This window comes from Xyrauchen texanus, chromosome 16 (assembly GCF_025860055.1).
Source record: "Xyrauchen texanus isolate HMW12.3.18 chromosome 16, RBS_HiC_50CHRs, whole genome shotgun sequence".
Taxonomy (NCBI): domain Eukaryota; kingdom Metazoa; phylum Chordata; class Actinopteri; order Cypriniformes; family Catostomidae; genus Xyrauchen; species Xyrauchen texanus.
Genome location: NC_068291.1, coordinates 40,068,717 through 40,096,401, shown reverse-complemented (window position 1 = coordinate 40,096,401; position 27,685 = coordinate 40,068,717). Strand labels below are relative to the sequence as shown.

At 35.7% G+C, this 27,685-nt stretch overlaps 3 protein-coding genes across 4 annotated transcripts; all 3 read right to left on the bottom strand.

Moving 5' to 3' along the window:
• Nucleotides 1–501: 501 nt before the first annotated feature.
• LOC127657337 (prolyl hydroxylase EGLN3-like) lies at nucleotides 502–7,424 on the bottom strand. The gene is made up of 5 exons (XM_052146077.1): nucleotides 6,860–7,424; nucleotides 2,135–2,254; nucleotides 1,907–2,043; nucleotides 1,752–1,825; nucleotides 502–1,567 (listed from the first exon to the last, which is right to left on the bottom strand). The coding sequence occupies exons 1-5, from the start codon at nucleotides 7,235–7,237 to the stop codon at nucleotides 1,539–1,541; spliced, it is 738 nt and encodes a 245-aa protein (XP_052002037.1). The 5' UTR covers nucleotides 7,238–7,424; the 3' UTR covers nucleotides 502–1,538.
• A 6,911-nt stretch (nucleotides 7,425–14,335) lies between these two features.
• Nucleotides 14,336–20,718, bottom strand: LOC127657115 (serine palmitoyltransferase small subunit A-like). Its single transcript, XM_052145770.1, has 2 exons — nucleotides 20,615–20,718; nucleotides 14,336–16,433 (listed from the first exon to the last, which is right to left on the bottom strand). The coding sequence occupies exons 1-2, from the start codon at nucleotides 20,715–20,717 to the stop codon at nucleotides 16,330–16,332; spliced, it is 207 nt and encodes a 68-aa protein (XP_052001730.1). The 5' UTR covers nucleotide 20,718; the 3' UTR covers nucleotides 14,336–16,329.
• Nucleotides 20,719–21,757: 1,039 nt separating this feature from the next.
• Nucleotides 21,758–27,662, bottom strand: eapp (e2f-associated phosphoprotein). Of its 2 annotated transcripts, none has more exons than XM_052145907.1 (6): nucleotides 27,535–27,662; nucleotides 25,242–25,426; nucleotides 25,008–25,115; nucleotides 24,794–24,908; nucleotides 22,557–22,682; nucleotides 21,758–22,432 (listed from the first exon to the last, which is right to left on the bottom strand). In XM_052145907.1, the coding sequence occupies exons 1-6, from the start codon at nucleotides 27,603–27,605 to the stop codon at nucleotides 22,120–22,122; spliced, it is 918 nt and encodes a 305-aa protein (XP_052001867.1). In that variant the 5' UTR covers nucleotides 27,606–27,662; the 3' UTR covers nucleotides 21,758–22,119. The 2 variants fall into 2 exon arrangements, with proteins under 2 accessions (XP_052001867.1, XP_052001866.1); XM_052145906.1 differs by lacking the exon at nucleotides 27,535–27,662 and adding an exon at nucleotides 25,964–26,100.
• Nucleotides 27,663–27,685: the final 23 nt, after the last annotated feature.

Below are 27,685 nucleotides of genomic sequence, written 5' to 3'. Positions count from 1 at the left end.
TCCAGTCGGGATGTAAGGGGGTGAATACTTAAGTAAAAGTGAGCCTTCCTGGAATGTATGTTTCTGTCTGGTTGTTTCACATCAATCAGTGGCGGCCAGCATCACGTTAAGTCTACAGGTAAATGGATATCGCCATACATTTTATACACTGCTTTACTGTAATATCGTCACTATTATTTGTGTAAAAGTGATAGTTCACCCAAAAATTACAATTTTGTGATTAAAGTGAATTGTGACTGAGGTTAATATTCTGCCTAACATCTCATTTTGTTTTCCAAGGAAAATAGAAAGTCATACGGGTTTGTAACTGAGGGTAAGTACATGATTTAAATCCCTTTTAACGTCTAGATTTGTTGGCCTCATTGTGTATCCTATGCACCTATAAAAGTCTAATAAGTTTCACACGAGGAAATAGCGACATCTAGCGTTTTGTTATCGCCAATGGAAATACATTATTACTTAGACGATGAAGTAAACACAATTAGACAATAATCAAAAACAGCACTTTTCAAATGGTTTAATTTTACCATGTCAAAACTCAATTGGTGTACAGTACATCAGCCAAACTGCACACATAATTAATAGTTAATGTCCAGGAATGGTGTTACATAAAGAAACAGCAGAGATGTTTCTCTACTTTGCTCAAATTGTATAATGCTTCACGTGGTATAAACAACTGTCCAATACAATCCAAGAGTGTGGTTGAGCAGCATTGCTGACCCGCATGCAAGCTGGTAAATTCAACATGATACACACTAGGACCGAACATTTAAAGCAATATCATTACCCTAAGTGCTTCAAAAGTTATGGTGTTTTAATGTTATACTTTACAACAACAACAAAAAACACTATTGTGAACACAGTACAGAATAACTTCTATAAGCATCTCTAGTTAAGGGAGTCTCATTCAATATCAAACTGTCATGTGGTTTCAAATGTAATGATGGTATTAAAAAATAATAAAGCATCTATTTGTAAATATATAATCACACATTTACAAGTTCAAATCAACCGACCATGAAGGCAATTACAAATTCTTATGTTTCCTTTCTTTGTTAAAAAGATCTTCTCACTGAGGATACAAATAATATGTGCCAATAACCATAAACACAAAAATACCAAATATAACAAAAATGTACTTGTAACACAAACTTCTTATATGAACAATATACTACCGTTATATTTATACAAAGGTCATCTAGTTGTATAGTTCTTTTATACACATATTTTGAAAGCCATATATTTCTGAAAAAGTGTCTTAACAATTTGATAACAATAAACACAAATACAATAATAGTCCATTAATTAGTACAAAGAATCTCACATTGTAAAAAAAACTTCTTGATATTAGCAGCATGTTACTAAAAATTACTCTTCTCTGATTTTAAGGACTGTATTCAAGCAATGTAAATCACATACATAATATAAATGGCGGGGGCGGGGGGGGGGGTACCTCTAGTGCAAAAAGCATTACAAAAAGGAAAAGAAACCAAAAAAAAAACATCCTCATAGAGGAGAAAGTCTGGTGTGTCTGTATGTTAAGATGAGGAGCCTTCTTGAGATGTGGCTGAAATATGAAGGTTTAAACAATCAGACATTTAAAATTAGACTGAGTTAAATTAGACATTTTTAAATAAGGGTTAACCCCTAAAGAAATGAACAATACTTTTGAAAAACATGATGCACACTAAAATGTTGCTAAGTGCACCACTGATACTAATGAATATTTTGAACATTTGATCTGAACCAACCTGTAAGGTCTCTGAATTTCCTTTTTGCTTCGGCTCTTTCCTCTGAATCAAAGTACCACACAGTGATTGCATACCTGTGACACAAAACAAACTACTTAGCCTGATTCTGATAGCATATTTCATTTTATAATATAAAGGCAAATACATGCACATACCTCGTAGCGTATGATGGTTGCACTTCATGAGGGTTTCTTCGATCAGACCAGAAAAGCAGAAGTCGATCAAATAAGGGTTCAACATCGGCCACGTAAGATTTCCCATCCGGAAAGATCCTTAATATTCCCCCATGCTCCTACGAACATAGGTACATTCGATCAATTATTAATACAATAAATATTTCATAAATTACATTTAAAAAAAAAAAAAATAGACTAAAGGTCTACCTTGGCATTCCAGTTTTTGTTCAGATAGTAAATACAGGTGACACAGCGACCGTCTGCATTAGGGTTATCTACATGTTTCACGTATCCAGCTCCATTTCCTGGATAACAAGCCACCATCGCCTGAAAGAGAAGGCACATTTAACTTCGCTTGATAGATCTATTACAAACTTGTGACAAACCAAAACAAAAAAAGTTACAATTTACAATGATGTTGCATTGGTTAACATTTGTAAATGCATTAAGTATCATGAACTAACAATATTTTTTACAGCAGTTATTAATCTTTGAACAATTATATTTATATTAACTAACATTAACATTGTTAGTTCATAGTGCATTAATAAATGTAAACGTATCCGACGTTTGGTTTTAAAAATGTATTCATATATGTTGAAATTAACATTTAAACAAGAATAATAAATTCTGTAAAAGTATTGTTCATGTTAACTAATGGTAAAAAAATGAAAACTATTTAATTAGTTCATACCGCATACTAGGTATTAGTTCATACTTCATACTAAGCCTTGCTACCAATCATATTACATTTCTGTTGAGTAATGTCAAAAAATGGCATTTCCCCTCATGAACAAGTAAAGACAAGAACAAGTTTACAAAAAGAGCACTCTACGAAAACTACACCGAAAAACTGCATGCAAAAAATATTTTTTTTCAAAGTAAATCTTAAAGGTATAAAGTTATGTCAAATCTACTTAATTTTATGACATTATATTGATTAAAGTGAGTAAATGTAACTTGAACATTTTTGTTAATTCATTAAATTTTCTTACAAATATGATATGCATGGTGCCTAAATAAACATATGCAAAAAATATTCGAATATGTTTTTGTGTGTGTTTTTTTTCCCCTTACAAACATATGTGTAATCCTGTACTAAATGACATACAGAAAGGAAACTAAATGCATGCTAAGTGGTCTATGAGACATCACCCTGCATTACTGGCAATAGAAACAAGCTGGGAACACCAGCTTCAAAAAGTTCAGTAAAATGTACTTAATTTATTTACCAGTGAAATTTACTAAAATTAACAAAGAAATATGACAAGGTTTTCCATTTTAGGATTAATACATAATAAATTTCAAGTTCATTCTTAAACTATTTTATTCTATGTAGAAAGTACTTTATCTTTTGTGGTATATTTACTTGACCACAGAATTCTCTTTTTATATTTATATATATATATATTTTTTCAATGTATAACCAGAACAATATTTTGTAAATGTTTTAATAAAAATGTGTTTTATTGGGATGGAAATAGTCTGTTCACAGCTGTATCTTTGCCAGCTTTACTTTCGTAAAATCAGTAATTTAACTAATTCACTATCCCAAAGTGGGGTCTCCCATCTTAGTGCCAAAAACTTCAATGCAAAATCTGTATTTAATTGTATTTTCTCAAATGTTTCCCATAAATTCAGATTTTGTCTAAAAGTAAAGTTCAACTCGGCAGATCCTAAAACAGTTTCTAAAACCTCTCCGTTTCAGTTCCTTTATCCAGTTAGCTTTTAAACTTTTTGATAAAAACAAATAAAAAACAACTTCCAAAACTAAGAATCTGTGATTTGCAGAGGTTATTATGAAAAACATAGCAAAAATAAAACATTAAGCTATGCCTAACAATTAGGCTAGTTTATTTCAAGCATTTCAAGTACTGAAGCATTTAGTAACTGATACAGACAATTAGGCACTTTTTTCATTAGAAGAGTAACATTACCCACTAAGGTAGTATTCCTGAAATGATACCCAAATGGTTTCCAAAAATAGGATTAATCCCTATATAAAACCATTTCAACTTTGCAAAAAAAATAAAATGTCAACAATGCAAACAACTAGATTCAACCATCAGTAGGTTTCTTCACTATCTGAAATTAAACTCAATGGCTTGTTAAGGAATTGTTCAACTTCACAGTTTTCGGATCTTGGTACCACATGTGCCTTTTTAATAAAATATAAAAAACAAAATTTTAAAAAAGCTCACATGATAAATCAGCTCCATGCTGGAATGATTATTAATGCAGAATCTATCACATACTATCATAAATGAACTATTTTAGAATTCAAAACAAAGCACTTCATTCTCTATATCCTCCCAGAAGACCCCTGTCAACCCCTCCTCAACCCTCACACACACACACACACACACACTGGGGGCAACAGTCACTGGTGCCCATGTTTACATTTCTGCAGACAAGTCTTTATCATGATCACATTCCCACAATAAGAGTGCACACGCAAGTTTGCCGTCATAGCGCAATGTAAACATGCAGCTGCACAGAGAGCAGGAGGAAGTGTGTGCGTGCATGAGTGTGTGCGTACATGTGTAAAGAGAGCAGGCTTGGCCGGCAGCCAGCACAGCAAGGGTTTAATGACAATGCTACGTGTTGCACGTGAGTCTACAGCACCACAGAGTTTAACCCCATATCTAAATCACTTTACACTATCCAGAGCTCTGATTTAGCACACGTAGCCTTATATGCCCACATGTTTACAGTCAATATGAAAACATTTGTAAACACTAAAATTTGAAATGTTAATAGTCTTTATTTTTTACTCCTTAAAGAGTATATTTAAGGAAATGAACTGCACTAAAACAATTAGTTTTTTCATCTTTGCATAATCCTGTTTAATGCTGTTTATGCTTAATTGACTGTTTACTATTTTCTATATGATAAATGTCAGGACCATCATCACTTTTGTTACGGTTTATAAAAATTGTTTTGTAACACTTTACAAAAAAGGTTCTATATGTTAACATGTTGATGCATTAGGTGTCATGAACTAACAATAAATATTACTTGTGCAGCATTTATAAATCTTGGTTAATGTTACTTTCCATGTAAACTAATACATTTTTAAAATTTTAAGTTCTTTAAGTGTACATTAGCTTAGTTAATGCACAATGAACAACAGTATATTTATAAATGAATATTAACCAAAGTCTTTCTAGCATGTCAGTCCACTGTCGGCCATCTTTGGAACGCTCTCTGGAGGCTATATCATGCCAGTGTAGCTCCTCTACTTGAATGGGGGGACACCAAAAAATAAAACATTGTTGGTCAAGTTTACGATCAAAGAACATATTTCATATCGGCAATAAAATCTGATAATATTGGAATCATAAATTGTGCTTCTTTACCTCATATTATGCGAAAACACTACATTTTCCTGGTTTGTATAGTCTAATGCACAAGCATGTTAGTGAGTTGATTGACAGGCGATGCCTGTATCTAAAAGGTGATTGGCTCTTTTACCTGTAAGGCGGAACTTCTGTTCTACATCTGTTGACCAATTTCTCTCATTCAATTAAATAGAAGTGGACCATCTCTGCTAAATAGTCTCTGCATTAACCAAAATTAATAAATGCAGGCAAATAATAGTTCATAATGATACCTAATGCACATATATTAATGTTAGTGTATATAGAGCCTTATTATAAATTGTTACCAACTGTATAATGAAGAAATGTATGTCTGTAAGAAATTAAGTTTGGGGGTGTAATAGTAATAAAATTAGGAAACCGGTTTTGGGTTATTACAGTAGTTAAGAAAAAAAAAAAAACATAGGAGTTTTTGTAAAGGGTAGCAAGTAAATGTTTTGCTTAATAGAAACCCGAGCCTATTCCTTTCAACCCAAAGTACATTTTCGAGAATAAAATTCCCTTTCTGCCACTGACCAGGGTGAAAGTGCCTCGCTAACATCCTGTTGCTTCACTGTGCCTCTGGTTAACCCAGTGTACACCGTGCAGTGAGAGGAGTCACGTACTGTTCACAAGCAGAAACTGAAAGCCTATCATTGCCATTCATCACCAGACACAGTAAAGGCAGTGTTTGCATAATTATGTAACACTTTATAATAACGTTATATAATATTTGTCAGATCCAGTAGTTCATGTACAGTACATGTATGTAGTACATGTTTATAAATATTGCCTTAATATGAAAATATATTAATTACATTTTATTTTTCCATTTCTAACTATATGAATATACACTTATGATGTTGCACATTATATATTAAATGTTTAAATGCATTAAAATGGTATGTATATGAATCAAAGTTTCAGTACATTTCTAACTTTTTGAGTGTATATTAACAAATGATCTAACGATTATGACCAAGATATTTCATTTTCAGGAAATGTAACATGGTGTTGCCAATTAATTATATTATTCATATACTTATGAAACTTACAATGCTTAATTTTAAAGCTCTTGAAAGTGCACTGATGCTTAACTCTTTATGGGCATGTACATTGTGATGTGTTAAGGATTATATAAATGTAATGTTTATTAATGTACATTCAATCAGTTAGAAATGCCAAATATATCTGAATAAACGTTCACATTTCCGATCAACAAACTATTTGAATATACAGTAAATATGCATGTGGCAATAAGGAAAAAGTATGCAATTAATTCATTTTATAATTAAAATTTATATAAAACTTTTCAGCTGATACATTCTCATTTTTAAAGCTCTTGGAAAGTACACTGATGCGTAACTATGTATGTACTGCGAGGGATAATATAATGTTTATTAATGTATATTCAAATTAGAAATGTCAATTATGAAAATGTAGGAATGAAATTCAAATTAAATATACAATCCATTTCTTGCCATTTGAATATATTTTTACATCATAGAACTTATATGAAACTTCAATGGCACATACTTCGTTTTAAAGCTCTTGAAAGAACATTGATGCTTACCTTTGACCTTGCACGAATTCTTTTGCCCAGTCGCTCGACGCATAGAGAAATAAGCTTGTCTATGAGTTGTAATAAGAAATTCACAGCCTCTGTGCCCTTTTCGGTCCCATTAACCCAGGCTATTTTGTCTCCTCTGATGTTTCTCCTGCAAACTCCACTGCTTCTCCCCGCCAGCTGGCCGTCGTTCAGGAGCCCGCAATTATGCATTCGTTTGACCTGACCTAAAACCATATGTCCCGCTATCTCCCCCAAAAAATGGTCCACGAAAAAGAAGCCCTGGTCCAATAGAGCGGGCACGACCTGCTCCAAAGCTAGTCTTTCCAACTGCGTATCCAGTGTTTGCTGAAGAAATGGCATATTGGCTTGAGCTTGATGCATTCAAATCGTGAAAGTTCAAGTTTTTCAGAGTGATATCTAATGTCACAAGCTCGTCTTTCAAGACACTGTTAAATAATGCCACCTCTACTCAACAGAAGCTGTCAGTGGTATTCTGGTGGCTTTTATTGGTGCTCTGAGTGGGGGTCCATGAGCGGAGCGCAGCTGAAGCGCATGTGGAACGTGCAGAATGTGTGTCGCGCTTCAGAGGGCGGGTAACCCCACTTCAGTTCACTTTAGTTCAACCATTGGGAGGCACACGTGGGTAGATAACAACTTGTTCTTATGCGACTGTAACTTGTCTTCCTCTAGGGGCCGTTTGGTGGCTCGAAAAGCCGATTCCTCGAATCAATCGCATTCAAATTTTTTGAAAAACGTATTACGTTTTTTGTCTTACTTTTTTGTGCACCATTAAAGAATACAATCGTTTAAATACATTTTAGAAGAATTCATCTGACTTGCAAATGGAAAACCGCAGCAGCAATCTCTAAAAAAAAAAATATACATATATTTTATGACAAACCTCCGTATCCAGTCAGGTAACCCACTACGTGACAATACTGTGTACGTGCTACTTTAGGTGTTGTGAGGATACAAATTTACATTTGAATAATGAAAGTAGGCTATCCATTGAAATGATAATACAGGGCGAGGCATTAAATCAAGAAGATTAGATTAGATTAGACCCATCATTGTCATACTGAAGAACAAAAATACACACATTTTATTATTATTATTATTAAATGGCGGATTCATTGTGCCATATGAATAAATAAATCTTTCATTTAAAAACATGAATATAAATGTGTGTGTGTATACATGCATGTATGTGTGTGTATGTATATATATATATATATATATATATATATATATATATATATATATATATATATATATTTGAATAGTGGTCATCAAATAATATAAATGGAAATATGGGAATAATGTTGTGACTAAACAAAATATAAAATAAATCAAATTAGCATCTTCAAATTAGTTGAATTTGCAGACATGTACTTTGACATGTACTTCAAAACTTTTGACCGTGTGTGTGTGTCTCAGTATATCTTTAATAAATAAATCATGAAATAAAATAATACATAAAAATAAATAAAAAATCCTTTGGACTTTATTTAGTGACACGTTTTATGATTTATTTGGTCTATTTATTTCTTGGCGCTTATTATTTTTATTTAACACGTATCATTATTTTTTTATTGAAAGATATATTGATGCTTCAAATGAAATATTTATTGATTCACATTTTTGGAAAAAAATAATAAATGTATAAAAATTAAATATGCAAATATAAAATAGGCTAAATTAATTTAATAAAGAAATTATAATAATTTAAATACATAAAAATACATAAACACAGGACTTAATTGTTTTAAATTTAAAATGCATAAATTCACATTTGGTCCTCGCACACTGTACGTGACCAATTTAAATCAACTTCGGTGCCGCTGAGCCCCGCCCATTTTATCATTCTTGATCCATGCTAAATTCCATTCTACTCGCTTCTTCTGTTTGTCTGAGTTCAACCCAACTGTGTTGATTTACATTAAAACCAGAGCCAATGACTACCCAGCAAAAAGGGTCAGCCCACAGCAAGAGGCACGAAACTGATCCCATCTCCTCCCATGCATGCTTTACATTATAAACATGATGAAGGGACATTTTTATAATTTTGTAAATGAGGCTTGTTGCATGCATTTAAATGACTGCATCGTCTTCTGATTAGAGTAGGCCTACGTGACATTACACAGCGTAATAAATCTTAGTTTATGGGTTCATCTTATGGCCATCCCCAACCGCCATTGAGTAGACAACCAATCGCATGTACACGCGCATCTAAACACAAGCCAAGTCCTCAAGTGTAACGCGGAAGTGCAGCAATTCTTAGATCATACTTTTTATAATCTGTTGCAAAATATGAACTAAACAATACTAACTCTTTCTCTACTATTGCCTATATGCTTCTGATCAGCTTCTTCATTTTAGATAGGCTACACTTGATGTCACATGATGAATCACTTGAGTTGCATTATTCGTCTTTTGTAATTCACTTTGAATGTAGCGTTTGCTACATAAATGCATGCAATGTAAATGCATAATGTATTCCCAAAGAACACATAGTTTTAGGCTTGTCATTTTTGGATGCTTAATCTTTGCATACGCCATAATATATAACGCAACTATTTAAGGCAAAAACGGTAAATATGTCATGTAAAGTGTGTTTTATTTATTTATTTATTTTTCTAATGTAAAGCACGCGAGTAACTCTGATTTTGTACTTCTCAATTTTTCCTTCCGCGTGCTTGATGACTGTCCATTCTTGTAAAAGAGAAAGCCAATTTTTTGACAGCAGCTTTCAGTGCCATCGCCCCTTGCGATCTTATCCCCTCTGATGGCTTTGCTTTTGTCCAGTTTTCGGCTCACCTCCTGCAGCTCGCGCTCGCTAATCCGGTCTCCCAGAAAATAATCTACGATACACAAACCGTAGGAGTTTATGCACGGGACAATGTATTGTAAGACTAGTTTGTATGCATTTAGTCGCTTGTGATCTTTTACATTTTGCCCGGTTACTGCTGGGTCTCGTGAGCTCGCTGGGCAGAAGACCCTGGATCTCCAAGTTCCCATGGGTTTCATCTTGACACCTGTTCTGCTGCTTCTGTTTGCATTGATGTGGAATAATAATTTCTAGTAAAAGTTGTTTGGTCTCCTGGGATCTGTTCTGTGGTCTGGTCGTAGATATTCTGCCATTTGAATCGAGTAAATCAGGAGCGCAATGCGCGCACTTGTCGTTACTGAGCTATGTGAACACCATCACAAGTTTCAAGTCCTAATTTAGAGCGCATACAAGTCTGGACTGAAAATATGTAAAGTGAGACACCTGTTTTTTAAGGAAGATCATTAAAGTGTGTGTGTGTGTGTGTGTGTGTGTGTGTGTGTGTGTGTGTGTGTGTGTGTGTGTGTGTGTGTTGTTATGAGGATATACTGAGTTTATGTAAAAAGTATAAAGTTAAGGGGCATGTATGATACATGGTTGGTTAATAAACTATTGTTAAAATTACTGTGAAAAACTATAATCTGCGGAACCCATCAGATTTTTATTATTTTATGAAAAATGTAATTTTATTTTTTATTATTATAGTTCTGTGTTATATTGTATGTTGTTCATTTTTATTGCATCATGTTAGTGTTACCCTAATGGTGCTTTGTGTTTTGTGAAAGTTGGGGAAGACGACAATTTTTTTGGCTACATTGAAGGTTACCCAGAGCACTGTGGCCTCCATAATTCTTAAATGGAAGAAGTTTGGAACAAACAGGATTCTTCCTAGAGTTGGTTATTTATATTATTCCCTACCCGTGCTGGGTAAGTAACTCTCTACAAATTACTAATTAGTTCTCTAAATCTGTAATCCAATTCCTTTTTTATAATTTACATTAATATAATTTACATTACTAATAACTTATGTTACTGTCTAAAATGCTTTTCACAGAAAAGATAGGGTTTTCTTTTTTTGCCCAACAAATTCAAAATAATATCTATACTGTGCATTCATAAAGTATTCAGACCTCTTCGTTATTTTATGTTGCAGCCTTATGCCAAAATGCTTTTAAAAAAATCACATCAATCTATACTCCATACCCCATAATGACAAAGCAAAAACCAGATCTTTGATAACTTTACAAATATATTAAAAATGAAAAACCGAAATAACACATTGACCAAAGTATTCAGACCCTTTGCTATGTCACTTGAAATTTAGATCAGGTGCATCAAATTTCTCTGGATCATCTTTGAGATGTTTCTAGACTTTGATTTGAGTCCACCTGTGGCAAATTCAATTGATTGGACATGATTTGGAAATGCACACACCTTTCTATATAAGGTCTCACATCTGAAAATGCATTTCAGAGCAAAAACCAAGCCATGAGGTCAAAGGAACTGCCAGCAGAGATCAGAGCATAGATTTGGGGAAGACTACAATTTTTTTTTTTTTTGGCTACATTGAAGGTTCCCCAGAGCACAGTGGCCTCCATAGTTCTTAAATGGAAGAAGTTTGGAACAACTAGGATTCTTCCTAGAGTTGCCCGCCTGGGGGAGAAGGGCCTTGGTAAGAGAGGTGTCCAATAACCCAATGGACACTCTGGTTGAGCTCCAGAGATCATGTGCGGAGATGGGAGAAACTTGCAGAAGGACAACCATCACTGCAACACTCCACCGATCTGGGCTTTATGGCAGAGTGGCCAGATAAAACAACACCTAAAGGTCTCTTAGACTGTGAGATACAAGATTCTCTGGTCCGATGAAACGAAGAGTGAACTGTTTGGCTTCAAGTCCAAACGTCATGTCTGGAGGAAACCAGGCACCACTCATCACCTGTGCAATACCATCCCAACGGTGAAGCATAGTGGTGGTAGCATCATGCTGTGGGGGTGTTTTTTTAGCTGCAGGTGTCACCGGTCCTGCTCGACCCGCTCCGAGCAGGATTCGGACCGGCAAAGTAGGCACTGGAGGCAGGCGCTAACAAGGAGGATAAAGGCTACAGCCCCTTGTGTGCCTCTTGAGGCCAGGGGAGTGTTTACACAATGCACAGCTACCTGAAAGCTGGCTACCGTTACACTCACCTCCCTAAAAATCACTCCCATCTGTGTGGGTTGAAGGAAAACTGAATACAGCAAAATACAGATATATCCTTAATGAAAACCTGGTCCAGAGCACTCCGGACCTCAGATTGGCCAGATGGTTCTCCTTCCAACAGGACGGGACAATGACCCTAAGTACACAGCCAAAACAACGCAAGAGTGGTTTATGGACAACTCTGTGAATGTCTGAGTGGCCCAGCCAGAGCCCGGACTTTAACCCAATCAAACATCTCTGGAGAGACCTGACAATTCACCAACATTTCCCATCTTGAGAGGATCTGCAGAGAATAATGGCAGAAAATCCCCAAATCCAGGTGTGTAAAGCTTGTTGTATCATATCCAAAAATACTTTAGGCTGTAATTGCTGCCAAAGGTGCTTCAACTAAGTAATTGCTGCCAAAGGTGCTTCAAGTACCAATTTAAGGGTCTAAATACTTGTCAGTGTGATTATTTCAGTTTTTTATTTTTTAATACATTTGTAAAGTTATCATAAATCTGGTTTTGACTTCGTCATTAGGGGTATGGAGTGTAAATTGATGATTTTTTTTTAAAGCATTTTAGCATAAGGTTGCAACAACGAAATATGGAAAGAAATGAAAGGGGTCTGAATACTTTCTGAAAGCCCTGTATCTCCTTCATTGTCATTCACTGTCGCATACACTTGTTTTTCCCTTACAATGACTTGTTATAGAAGCGCATATGAATATTATAATTTTTTTATAAATCTACATCAATAATACTGTTTTAGAAAAGTATTGAACTTAAAAGCAGGCTTGGCTCCAGCTCTAAGATGTAAGGTGGGCAATAGGACCCTCCGGGTGGGCCGAACAGTTAGAAGGGTGGATGTAGTTCTCAAGGTGGGCCAAGTTCATGATTGATTAAATAGTAATTAGATTACAGTAAATAATTACTTTGTAATTGGATTACACCCAACACTGTCCTCTGCATAGTTTCACTTACTGTTAATTTTATTAGAATTACCTGTACACCTACTACTTCATGCGATTTATCTAATCAGTCAATCATGTGGCAGCAGTGCAATGCATAAAATCATGCAGATCACAGGTCAGGGGCTTCAGTTAAGGTTCACATCAACCATCAGAATGGGGGAACATTTTTGATCTCAGCGATTTTTACTGTGGCATGATTTTTGGTGCCAGACGGGATGGTTTGAGTATTTCTGTAACTGATGAACAGTCTCTAGAGTTTACTCCAAATGGTGCCAAAAACAAATAACATCCAGTGAGTGGCAGTTCTGCGGAGGTAAAATCCTTGTTGATGAGAGAGGTCAACAGAGAATGGCCAGACTTGTTTGAGCTGACAGAAAGGCTACATTAACTCGTATAACCACGCTGTACAATTGTAGTGAGCAGAATAACATCTCGGAATGCACAACATTTTAAACCTTGAGGTGGATGGGCTACAACAGCAGAAGACCATGTCGGGCACTTTATTAGGATTTTAGTATACCTAATAAAGTGTATATCATCAACTGTTTGAATGCATGTATGTAAGTCTTTCAGTTCCATTGAAGGGATTTTAATCATAATTTGTATTTTTCTGCAGCATAATGCATAGGGGGTTAAATCTGTTCTGCTGTGCTTCTGAATTGGCTTTAAGCACACAATGAATTGCACATTTCCATGCTATTTTTAGCAAATCAATTAAGGCGATATCACAGACGTGACATTTGTGACGACATCTGTTTGTTGGCTTTGGTTTCTACTTGGAGAGAAAGAAGATCATTAGAGGCTATAACAAGTTGCATAATGCATTATAATATAACATTATGATGTCAATTCTGTAAATGAATACATATATTGGAAAGCATGTATTACAAAATTACCTCCACCCTGATGTTTTCTATGGGTATGTTGGAGTACATTGCATAAATGGCAACTTATGTGTTTAGACTTTTAATATTAAAATATTTTTATTTTAAATACAACGCATGCAGGCAAGCTTGTACTGGATTGTGTTGGAATCAGACAATGTGTTTCTTTATGTGTGTTAATCTAAGAGGTCAGCGTTCGATAAATGTGAGATGAGTGCATATATGTACCAACACTTTCTGTGCCTAATGAAGCTTATTTGATTCGCAACTCTGGCAGGACATTCAATTTGCTTTATATCTAATGTGCAAACTCCAGTCACCCACGAGAGCATACGTGAGAACACCCTCATCCTGTAGTTTAAAGTGTAACCAGCTGCTCTTTTCATTTTGAGCGCATGCCAATGATATGAATCTGAGAACTGGACTTTATATCAATGGTTGCTGGGTATAGGCTGACTGTAATGCTTTGACCTATAGCTGACTCTCCAGCACAATGTAAGATCTAATTGGTTGACCTTGTAATTTAAGGCAATCAGTTTGCATGCTTTTTCTTAGTAAACCTACTTGTTTGGCTCAAGTAAACAACTTATCTGTGGTAAAGGTATTGTTCTTTTTATTGAATTATTTAAATTGGGTGATAGCACATCTTCTAGAGTAAAAAGAGAAATTATGATTGCAATCTAATCTAGATTATCCATATGGCACATTGGATTGTCATCAGTACTTCTAAGTGCACATAAATCTGCACTTTTGTCAAATACAATTGAGTAAAAAGAATGGCTTTAAATTAAAATTTCACCTGAGGTAACACCCTCATGACTTCAAAAAAATCTCAACAAACAACCAGCTACAACAAAACAACAATATTCATAAGAATATGTTTTGACCAAACATACATTTATTCAAGCACAAAGGCTTATGGGTGTTCCTCACAATCACAATTTTGTACTTTTTTTTTGTACTGTTAGAACGCATATATTTGAGTTATGATTCCAAAATGTGACATTTCAAGTACTTTTTTCATTTGGACCACTTAAATGTTTTTATTAATGGCAACTTTAGGATTTATAGAGTAACAGTAACTAATGGTCTCAAATTGAAAAAAAAAAATAATAATAATTATTCAAGCTTAATTTTTTTCTCTTCCAATTCTTACTAGTTTGAATTCTAAAAAAAAAAATAATAATAATAATAATAATAAGCTTGAATAAACTTTTTTTTTTTTTACAATTTCAGACCATTATTATTTATAGTGCAGGTATAGCAAAATTATGAAGAGTTTAAATTGATTTGAAAATTATACTTTTGCCATTTTGTCCTAAAATCTGTAGTTTAAGGTAAACACTGTAATGTGTAATCCAACTCAACAAAACACTAGTTTTAAAGCAACAATTGGCTCTTGGCATTGCTTGGCTGTTTTATGTTGTTAATTGATCTACTTTAAGTCATAAACATTAGTCAACTATGATATACACCGGTCAGCCACAACATTAAAACCACCTGCCTAAAATTGTGTAGGTCCCCCTCGTGCCACCAAAACAGCGCCAACCCGCATCTCAGAATGCTATTCTGCAGGTTGGCGCTGTTTTGGTGGCACAAAGGGACCTACAGTATATTAGGCAGGTGCTTTTAATGTTGTGGCTGATCGTTGTATAGTTTTAGACATGTGCTCACCAAACATGCATTTATATGGAGTCTATAACCACACCTACACACAACTTTGTTGTCCCAGTCCATAACAAATCTGTTTTAAAGTAATAGTTAAATTAACATAAAACTAGGGGAGACCAGGAGCACATTTTTTACATTTTCCATTACTCACAATTCAACTGCCATTTTTTGGTATAAGCAACATATTTGTTCCAATAATGATAATATCAAGTAAATATATACATTGATTAAAACTTGGTCATGACATTGATTTTAATACAGAAGTCAAAGTGTTAAAACCCCATACGGACGTGAATTAGTTGGAGAATAAAAAAGGACAAAACAACATAAAATGGAACAAAACATGGGCTACATTTCCAAGTCAATTAAAGAAAGGAATCATTTAACAATATTTTTCTGGTTAACGGACACAAAAGCAGATTCTGGTTTATGACCTGAAGTATCAACATAAGCATCACAAAGATAATTATTTACCGCATGACTCACAGTGCTGATAAAAATAGATTTCCAGTGGATCAATAATTCATCATTCCACTATGGCAAACCAAGTGATTTAGGTCAGTCAAAATGAATCTCTATACAACCTCCCAAATATGTATACAATTAAATATACACATTTATATCAAAATATATTCATCATCTGAAGAAACCATGAAAGAAAACTGAAGCATTATTTTAAAAAACGGTTCTATATAAAGGATTTAATTAAAGACAGGGCAGCGTGTTTGTATTTCCAGTTGCAGACAGTCACTTATATTGCCACACATACAAGACAATAAGTCAGTTTTGTATCACTCAACAACTTTGTTCACCCACAACATACACATTTGTCCTTCTTTGCAGTGATCACAGGCATTTATTATAGAGTTCTAGGGCAGTTCATCTTCCCAGCCACTAGAGGGAGATCGGAGCATCCTGAGGATCACTGTAGATGACGTCACTGGACCACTTCAAAATAGTGTAATATAGCCATTATGTGCTGGGGCATGAACACATAACCTGTGTAGACTGCCATCGCTGTAACTGTGATGAGCAGAGTATCTGTTGTTCTTATTAAGGAAACTGTCTTTATGGAAAACATGACTTCATACACCGATCAGCCACAACATTAAAACCACCTGCCTAATATTGTGTAGGTCCCCCTCATGCCTGTATCTGAGTGATTTTATGCACTGCACTGCTGCCACTCAACTGTCTGATTAGATAAATCGCATTGATGATTGTTGGTGCCAGACGGGCTGGTTTGAGTATTTCTGTAACTGCTGATCTTAAAATTGAAAAACGTATTATAGATTTTAATAATTCATATACTGCAAATTATTAAGTGTCAATTTAGCTTGAAATATCAATGGTAGCTCAGAGTATTGACGCTGACTACCACCCCTGGAGTCGCAAGTTCAAATCCAGGGTGGGCTGAGTGTCTCCAGCCAGGTCTCCCAAGCAACCAAATTGGCCCGGTTGCTAGAGAGGTTAGAGTCACATGGGGTAAACTCTACGTGGTCGCTATAATGTGTGGCTCTCATTCTCAGTAGGGTGCGTGGCGAGTTGTGTGTGGATGTCACAGAGAATAGCATTAAGCCTCCACACCCGCACTACGTATCCACGGCAACAAGCTCAACAAGCCACATGATAAGATGTGCGGGTTGACTGTATCAGACACAGAGGCAACTGAGATTCGTCCTCTGCCACCCAGATTGAGGTGTCACTACACCACAAAAAAAAGTGGCCAAACTTTTGAATGTAGTGTATTTTAAAAATGTATTATTAATATTTAATCAATTAAAAAAAAAAAATATCAGCTGGTTAAAATATTGTATTTATCATTTTGGTTTTATTATTATGTGTGTTTATAGAACTAAAAACCTTCTTCCTGTGTGTCAGGTGACACACACGTGATGACTACAGTAAATCACTAACGGGTTATATTTTTCATGGCATTAAACAAGAGGTGAAGCAGGTGAAACTGGTTAGTTTAAATGAAATAAGGCTGCATGTTCCCAGAATCTTCTTTCCAAGGACACACCAGAAAATCAAATCATGTTAATTATTTAAGCAGTTATTCCAGATTCAAATAAACAAGTTAAGGTCAGTTGACACCATTAGTGCCATAATGTTGACTACACACAAAATCTTTTCGTTGCCAACTGTTCTCTGATTGGTGGATCTTTCTCTGATGTACTATGGGTAATGTAGTTGTTTACAATGTATTCCGCTATCAAACACGATTTTAAACAATGAAGTTGAGATAACGAAGATGGATGGCTTCAACGGAAGTATATACCATCAATGAACAACCTCGTTGCTCATGGTAGGTCTGCCTTTAACGTTTTATAAGTTATCGTTGAAAATCATTTCGTCTATGGGATATTGATGAATTCGATGAATGGGATTTTTACTTCCGGAACCAGACTTTTGCACTCTATAAACTCGCTAATGTGCTATACAAGCCGGAAAAATTGTGTTTCAGTGTAATACGAGGTCAAGAAGCACAATTTATGATTCCAATATTATCAGATTTCATTGCTGATTTGAAATATTTTCTTTGATCATAATTTTGACTGACCGTTTTTTAGATTTCACTGTTCTACCATTCAAGTACAGGTGAAACTCGAAAAATTAGAATATCGTGCAAAAGTTCATTAATTTCAGTAATTCAACTTAAAAGGTGAAACTAATATATTATATAGACTCATTACAAGCAAAGTAAGATATTTCAAGCCTTTATTTGATATAATTTTGATGATTATGGCTTACAGCTTATGAAAACCCCAAATTCAGAATCTCAGAAAATTAGAATATTGTGAAAAGGTTCAGTATTGTAGGCTCAAAGTGTCACACTCTAATCAGCTAAACACCTGCAAAGGGTTCCTTAGCCTTTAAATGGTCTCTCAGTCTGGTTCGTTGAATTCACAATCATGGGGAAGACTGCTGACCTGACAGTTGTGCAGAAAACCATCATTGACACCCTCCACAAGGAGGGAAAGCCTCAAAAGGTAATTGCAAAAGAAGTTGGATGTTCTCAAAGTGCTGTATCAAAGCACATTAATAGAAAGTTAAGTGGAAGGGAAAAGTGTGGAAGAAAAAGGTGCACAAGCAGCAGGGATGACCGTAGCCTGGAGAGGATTGTCAGGAAAAGGCCATTCAAATGTGTGGGGGAGCTTCACAAGGAGTGGACTGAGGCTGGAGTTACTGCATCAAGAGCCACCACACACAGACAGGTCCTGGACATGGGCTTCAAATGTAAAACGTCTTACCTGGGCTAAAGAAAAAAATAACTGGTCTGTTGCTCAGTGGTCCAAAGTCCTCTTTTCTGATGAGAGCAAATTTTGCATCTCATTTGGAAACCAAGGTCCCAGAGTCTGGAGGAAGAATGGAGAGGCACACAATCCAAGATGCTTGAAGTCCAGTGTGAAGTTTCCACAGTCTGTGTTGGTTTGGGGAGCCATGTCATCAGCTGGTGTTGATGACAATGCAGCCGTCTACCGGGACATTTTAGAGCACTTCGTGCTTCCTTCAGCAGACAAGCTTTATGGAGATGCTGACTTAATTTTCCAGCAGGACTTGGCACCTGCCCACACTGCCAAACGTACCAAAACCTGGTTCAATGACCATGGTATTACTGTGCTTGATTGGCTAGCAAACTCGCCTGACCTGAACCCCATAGAGAATCTATGGGGCATTGCCAAGAGAAAGATGAGACATGAGACCAAACAATGCAGAAGAGCTGAAGGCCGCTATTGAAGCATCTTGGTCTTCCATAACACCTCAGCAGTGCCACAGGCTGATAGCATCCATGCCACGCCGCATTGAGGCAGTAATTAATGCAAAAGGGGCCCAAACCAAGTACTGAGTACATATGCATGATTATACTTTTCAGAGGGCCGACATTTCTGTATTAAAAATCTTTTTTTATTGATTTCATGTAATATTCTAATTTTCTGAGATTCTGAATTTGGGGTTTTCATAAGCTGTAAGCCATAATCATCAAAATTATATCAAATAAAGGCTTGAAATATCTTACTTTGCTTGTAATGAGTCTATATAATATATTAGTTTCACCTTTTAAGTTGAATTACTGAAAATAATGAACTTTTGCACGATATTCTAATTTTTCGAGTTTCACCTGTAGATAGGAGCTGCACTGGAATGACCGGAAATATTCTCCCGAGAGCATCCCAAAGATGTCCGTCGGTGGACTGACTTGCTAGAAAGACTATGGTTATATCCAGTTTTACAACTTCGTTCATTGCCATGTTGACGTAACGCCATAAACCCTGTAATCGACGATTTAAACATCTCTACAGCTCAAATAATAAACTGATTTTAACAAGAATTAAATACAAGTGCTTTAAAAAAATTATAAGCTTCACATTTCTGCCTTTAAACCCTACTAAAATAAATTGGCCCCATTCATTTCTTTTGGAAGTACCTTACTGTAACCTCGATTTCAACAAGAATTTTTATGTTATCAAGATTATGCCAGAAAGGCTGTTGACTCCCTAGTGGAAAAACCAGCTTAAGTAGCTGTGTTTTGGAATATAGTTGCTGGTGGTTTACGCTGGTCATCTTCCAAAAACCAGCTTGAGCTGACATGACCAGCTGGTCCAAGCTGGTCTCCCAGCATGGTCCAGCTAATGACCAGCTAACATATTCCAAAAAACAGCTTTAACTGGTCTCCCAGCATGAACCAACTAATGACCATCTTGGACCAGCTTCGACTAGTTTAGGACCAGCTTAAACCAGCAACCATGTTCCAAAACACAGCTACCAGCTTGTAACATTTAAAGGAATAGTCCATGTTTAATACATGTTAAAACATTAAACATAGAATATTTATTTAAATGTTACACCCACATGAAATGCGTACCATGACTCACTCAGGACATGGACTAACACTAAATAAAAACCCTCTGAATTCACATGCACGTATTAATACAAATTGAATTTAAACGAGAAACTGAGACTTATCAGCTGTTGCATAAGCAGATATCAAAAAGCGTCGGGCGTTTGTCGGCAACCAAAACACAGTTAATACATTATTTTTCATTTAGAGAAAATACAACTTGTGTCTTTGTCTTACCCATTTCGTGAATCGCAAGTAAACATTTGAATAGTAATAAAACTAAATTGATTAAATCAGCCTAATCTCTTGCTTGAGAATGAGAAAACATCTCAAATATTGCGTCTAAACAAAACCACAACATTTTATCGCAAAAGGATACTGAAGACAGTTCTCTCCCACGGTTCCAACATATAAAGCGCTGTTACGAGCAGATATTGGTAATAAAACCACGATAATTGTTTCCAGGCATCTCCAAACGCCATGTTTTCACTTCGCTCGTGTTAGTCCTTCCACTCCCTTCCGGTCGATCATCCGATTGCGCTGATTGGTGGATCGAGATTGAAACAAAATAAAAGTCCCACCACACAAGTGGTAGTTTGACATTTTATTGTTATTTTTATCAAGATTAAGACGTCAGGTTCTAATTTTTATTAAGTGTAAATATATTTCAGGTGCTAAAGGTTTGGGTTTCTTTAACTAGTTATTTCAAAAGTTACTATGGTGACAAATTTCTTTTCGTAAGTACTAATATTGTATAGGGGGCATACAAATGTAATTATGATAATTAAAGAAATAGTAAAATGCTGATTTAAATAGTTTTAGATTGCTTATAGCATGTCACATTACAGGACGTCTGCAGCTTCCCAAATCTATTAATGGACCCTTTTCACACGTCCACGAAAGCCGTCATATTTGGCTAAACTTGAATGGCGGGGAATGGGAGACCAAAGAAAATAACAATTTTTGCTTACACCCACCACCAAAATCTAGTCGCCATTTGATTTAGTACAAAATAAAAGTCTCCCACCGCCATAGAACAATACTGAACTTAACGGGATAAAGGATTTTTAAAGATTCACTCTAATTTTTCCTCATTAAAAAAGTTGAACTATATGAATTGTACTTTTGCAATGTATGTAGGAAATCATCAGCACTCACATTAAAATGAAGATTCCAGTCATATCAGTAACCTTATAAGAGCCGTTTTATACCACATGGAGAGGGTGCCACGTTAGAATCACGTGACCAGCTGACTACTTCTCGCTTAATCATCCTATTAGACACTTTCACTCATTGATTAAATTAATCATGGCTGACTGTGAATACTAAATTCCCACAATGGCATCTGAAACTGAAAACTATTGATTTTAAATTATGTTGCACCCAAGGCCCTAGGTGTAAGTCCAAGACGAGACAAAGACAAAAGTTACTGAGTGCACCTTTAAGAAAATAATATTTTTGACACAGTCTATAAAATCAAAACAACATTTATTCAAATGACACCATTAATGTGAGTATTTGATAAAGTGTTTTCCTGAATTGCTTTTCCAGTGGTGTAAAAAGCTTTTAAGCATGTTCAGGTCATATTATATTGTTTAATTCAAAATTATTATGTTCCTTGTGGGTATAAAAAAAAAAATGTCCTAAAAGGAAAGAACATACCTCAAAAGAGGCAAACGAAAAACCTTCATGGAGCTATGAAATATAATGTACACGATGGATCATATTAAAGTGTTAACACTTATACATAAAACAACATAACCACTTGTCGCAAACAACCCCAAATAACTTTCATATCTCTCTTTACCCTAAAGTTTACTGGTTTCTTCTATGCTGCACTACATAAAACGAACCAAAACTTATTTACAAGTCCAGCAAATGTCCTCAGCAGTGACTTGCAAGAATGTTGAAGAAATGGTACACTTCCTCTTTATCAAAAACCGCCACTTCAGTGGAGCATTCTGTGCATTTGACTGGATAATACATCTCCTCTTCGTCCATTCCCGCTAGGCGTGCATCAGTCAGGCCAGCTTCTGTCTCCATCTCTGCCTCTGTGGATGTGGACTCCTGACGAGCTTTCTTCCTCCACCGGTTCTGTTTTCTCTTATTGGCCGTTTTATACCGCAGCACTTCATCTTTGTTGACAGTGCAGTTCATCACGAACATGGCTCTGTACTGTGTTCGATATTTCTCATGTCTGTGGATTGAAAAGACCTTCATTAATTTATTATGAATCTATAGTCCAGTGAAATAATTGACTTTATCGGCAAATCCCTGTTTCAGTTCTATAAACTTTTGAAAAACAAGCTTTGCAACCATACCTCTGACAGTCCAGGCACAGGGTGGTCATACAGGCTGGACAGTTGAGAACAGCATCACTGCTTGGAAGAGCCGGGGGCTTGTTTTTTCTGTTTGCTGAAGGAGGTAGGCGCCTCTGATTTCTGTACCTGTGTTAAACGCAAACAAATTAGATTCATGGCATCAAGCTAAGGGATAGTTGACCAAAAAGCAAAGAAAATAATTTATTCACCCTCATGCCATCCCAAATGTGTAGGGCTTACTTTCTTCTGCTGAACACAAACAAAGGATTATTTCTCACCCCCACCCATCATATTACTTCTGAAGACATTGATTTAAACAACAGAGTCATATAGATTACTTTTATTCTGTCCTTGTGTACATTTTGGAGCTTCAGAATTTTGGTCACCATTCACTTGCATTATAAGGACCTACAGAGTTGAAATATTACTATAAAAATCTTTGTTTGTGTTCAGCAGAAGTAATTCACAAAAGTTTGGACACCTCACTTGAAGGCCAAAAGGAGGGCTACTTTGAGTTTGAAGAAGCTAAACATAGTTAAAATTGTATAATAGTTTAGATTTGTTTGACAATGTTTAGTCACTACATAATTCCCATACAATATAAGACAGAAGTTTACTTACACCTTATACAAATACATTTAAACTCAGTTTTACACAATTCCTGATATTTAATCATAGAAAACTTTCCCTGTCTTAGGTCAGTTATGTTCACTACTTCATTTTAAGAATGTGAAATGTCAGAATAATAGTAGAGAGAATTATTTATTTCAGCTTTTATTTCTTTCATTACATTCCCAGTGGGTCAGAAGTTTACATACACTTTGTTAGTATTTGGTAGCATTGCCTTTAAATTGTTTGTTCTTGGGTCAAACCTTTTGGGTAGCCTTCCACAAGCTTCTCATAAAAAGTTGCTGGAATTTTGGCCCAGACAGAACTGGTGTAACGATCACAAAGCCCACGCTTTTTCAGTTCTGCTGGATTGAGTTCATGGCTTTGTGATGGCCACTCCAATACCTTGGCTTTGTTGTCTTGAAGACATTTTGCAACAAATTTGGTGGCATTCTTTGCATCATTGTTCTTTGGAAGGCCCATTTGCAACCAAGCTTCAACTTCCTGGCTGATGTCTTGAAAAATTGCTTCAATAAATCCACATAATTTTCCTTCCTCATGATGCCATCAATTTTGTGAAGTGCACCAGTCCCTCCTGCTGCAAAGCACCCCCACAACGTCATGCTGCCACCCCCATGCTTCACGGTTGGGGGTGGTGTTCTTTGGCTTGTAAGCCTCACCCTTTTTCCTCCAAACTTAACAATGGTCATTATGGCCAATTTGTTTCATCAGACCAGAGGGCATTTCTCCAAAAAGTAAAATCTTTGCCCCAATGTGCACTTGTAAACCGTAGTCTGGCATTTTTATGGCGTTTTTTGGAGCATTGGCTTCTTCCTTGCTGAGCAGCTTTCAGGTTATGTCGATATAGTAATTGTTTTACTGTGGATATAGATACTCGTCCACCTGTTTACTTCAACATCTTCACAAGGTCATTTGCTGTTGTTCTGGGATTGATTTGCACTTTTTGCACCAAACTATATTCATCTCTAGGAGACAGAATGCGTATCCTACCTGATCGGTATGATGGCTGCGTGGTCACATGGGTGTTTATACATACTATTGCATGTGTAGATGAACGTGGTACCTTCAGGCATTTGGAAATTGCTCCTAAGGATGAACCAGATTTGTGGAGGTCCACAAATATTTTTTCTGAGTTCTTGGCTGATTTCTTTAGATTTTCCCATGATGTCACACAAAGAGGCACAGAGTTTGAAGGTAGGCTTTAAAATACATCCACAGGTACACCACCAATTGACTCCAATTAGCCTATCAGAGCTAATTTGCTAATTGCATAAAGGCTTGACATCCTTTTCTGGAATTTTCCAAGCTGCTTAAAGGCACAGTTAACTTTTAATATGTAAAATTCTTAACCACTGGAATTGTGATGCACACAGTAGATGTCCTAAATTACTTGCCAAAACTATAGTTTGCCAATATGAAATGTGTAGTGGTTAAAAAAAATGATTTAATGACTTCAACCTAAGTGTATGTACATTTTAACTTCAACTGTATGTGTCATTTCATACTCTTGATGGCTTAACTCTTATTCTAAAATGTGGAGAATAGTAATAATAAAAAGTTGTTGTGTCCAATCTTTTGACTGGTAGTGCACATCTGCCCAAACTCACTCTTTTCTTTTAGCATCCACCCACGCCTGATCCCGATCATCCTTATCCGGGTCATATAACAGCTCATCATTTGTGAGTAGAGAGCGCTGCTTCCTCCTCTGACCCCGAGAGCTGCCTGATACATAACCGCAAAGAAAACACAAATTAACAACTGTTATACCGGTTACAACACAGGAAAAAAAACTAAAATAATAATATTATTTTTAACAATTACCAGCTGTGTCATCTTCATCAGAGTCTGAGTCAAAGTAAATGCTGTCATACTCCCGAGATGGCTGTTTGGTTGCTGTGGAGGTGCCGTCACTGGTCCCAGAGGTTTGGCCTATGAATTCAAATTCCTAATCAGCATGCACATTAAGTGACATTTGTCAAGGGACTGTAACACATGCGTGTGCGTTTATGTGTTATGGTATATAGATGTTTATGTTTAAAACAGATTGACTCAGACCTTGAGTTGAGGAGGCTGTCCAGCTGCACTCCATTGTCTTTATTGTGCTGCTGAGCTCAGCCTCCATCTCCTTCTCAAACTCATCTCCACTGGAGGACTCGCTCTCCCCTGTCAGATACTCTCTGATGAGCTTTCTCTTCTGATCCGGTGTGCCGTTGAGAAGGATGTCCAACTCATCCTCAGAACTTATGAGAAACACAAATTGGAATATGTAACACTTACAGATTCCTGCGGATTCATAAACCTGCTAACGTCTGTTTTCACATTAACAACACTTCGACATATACACACACATACATATATATATATATATATATATATATATATATATATATATTACACACACACACACGTACAGCAAATATAATGAATAAAATATAACTTTTTAAGCCATTTTCCCAATACAACATGTACCAGGATTTTGTTTTTCTTGGTGTTGGTACAAATACAAACTAAACTCGACAAGTAAACATGCTCTGATGTAAAAAGCGTCAAGCAACAGAGTAAATATTAGGCCGTTTGTGATGTTTTTATTACCTAGTTGCTAGTTACAGATATTATTTTAAATAGATATTTGTCCTGCTAATGCAATATCAACTTCTAACAGACAATAAAAGACCAAATATATACAAATAATATCTCTGATAAGGATGGCAGTTTGTTTACATGTGCGGAGGCATGGTCCGCTCTTGTATTCATTTAAAATGTTTATTGTTGTTTACCTGCTTCCCGCCCCTTCCTCGTCGCTCGGCTCTTCAATTTCATATGAATCATAATCGTCTTTTCGGTTCATTTTTTTTTTCTCGTGTTTTAAATAGAACACAAGAAAGTGTACGCGTATGTCAATTCCCAAACACTTTTAAACCGGAAACAAACTTTGTAATATTTCCGGTAACGCCAGTTCCATTTCAAAATAAAGGTCAATTGATTTGGTTAATTTATCTTAATAAAATTATAGGCTACAAATGGTTTTACATTATCTAAAGCACTAACTATTAATTAGACTCATCTGACCATAAATTATATAATATTCACATTTAATTACATTGCATAAATATACTGCAAATTCGACCAAAAATCTGAGGGGGGCGCAACGAATACATCTTAAAACAAACAGCACCTTGTGATTATTGCAAAATAACATTTTAAAAATCCTGTTAAAAAACTGCATAATAAAAAAAAACAATAACGATTTATCCTGTTTCTCACATGCTAAGTAAAAGGAAAACGAACAGAAAAAATAATAATTAAAAGTTCTATGTTAAGTTAGTGTTGCACTTGTTCGCAAATATGCAATAAAACACTTATTTTGCAAAAGTAGTTTTTAAATAAATATGAACAATTTTCATTAAAACAACGAGACTTTCAGTGTCTCTCTTGTAAAAATTGCTTCAAGCTTGTAAATGAATTATTCAAAGGCCAGTAAATGAATAGAGAACACAGTTAACAGTGCTTTATGTTTTTCAGCAACAATTAAACATTTAAAAAGTATATATAATATAAAACATTAAAAAGATAATTTAATGCAAAACGAAACTACTTAAATACTTGACACTTTTTACTGTGTGATAGATTTACATTGATACTGATTTGATGCCGTAAGAATGACTATAACAAGCATGCAGCTTATATACATTTAGACAGATCTAACGTTTTGAAGAATTTTCCCGTCTACTAATATATTAACAGCTGTGTTTGCTTTAATATCTCGTCAAGACAGCGCAGATTTAATCGCGTGTCTACACTTGTAATTCATTAACAGCTGTGTTTACGTTAATATCTCCTAAATAGGGGTATTTTGATTAAAAGCAGCGCAGAGTCTCGTGCATTCGTCACAAGTGCACGCGCGTGTGAGCGTTTAAAAGCACACGGGTAGCGAATTAATTTAGTCAGATCTTGGTAATTTGTTGCATCGGTGTCTATTAATATATTGAACTGAACAGAGATTCTGTCACACTCTTGGTAATCGTGGCTGCACCCTGCAGTTTTTAAAACTTTGTGCTGGATATTAACGTCTTTGTTCGTTGCTTTTAAGTTTATTCAGTCTCGTGCAGGAGCGCTGCGTTTTGTAGATGCCATATAAAGTTTATCAACATTTAAAAACGCGTCTTGAAGTGCATTTCGAATTGAAATTTGCCCACCTTACAAATGCATGCCACTTGAACGTACTTAATATACATTGCAGAATCGTTGTCATTTAGAAATTAGATCGCGATATTTTAAGGATAAATCATTCAGCTCTATGAGGCATGGTCCGCTCTTGTATTCATTTAAAATGTTTATTGTTGTTTACCTGCTTCCCGCCCCTTCCTCGTCGCTCGGCTCTTCAATTTCATATGAATCATAATCGTCTTTTCGGTTCATTTTTCCGTGTTTTAAATAAAACACAAGAAAGTGTGTCAATTCCCAAATACTTTTACACCGGAAACAAACTTTGTACTATT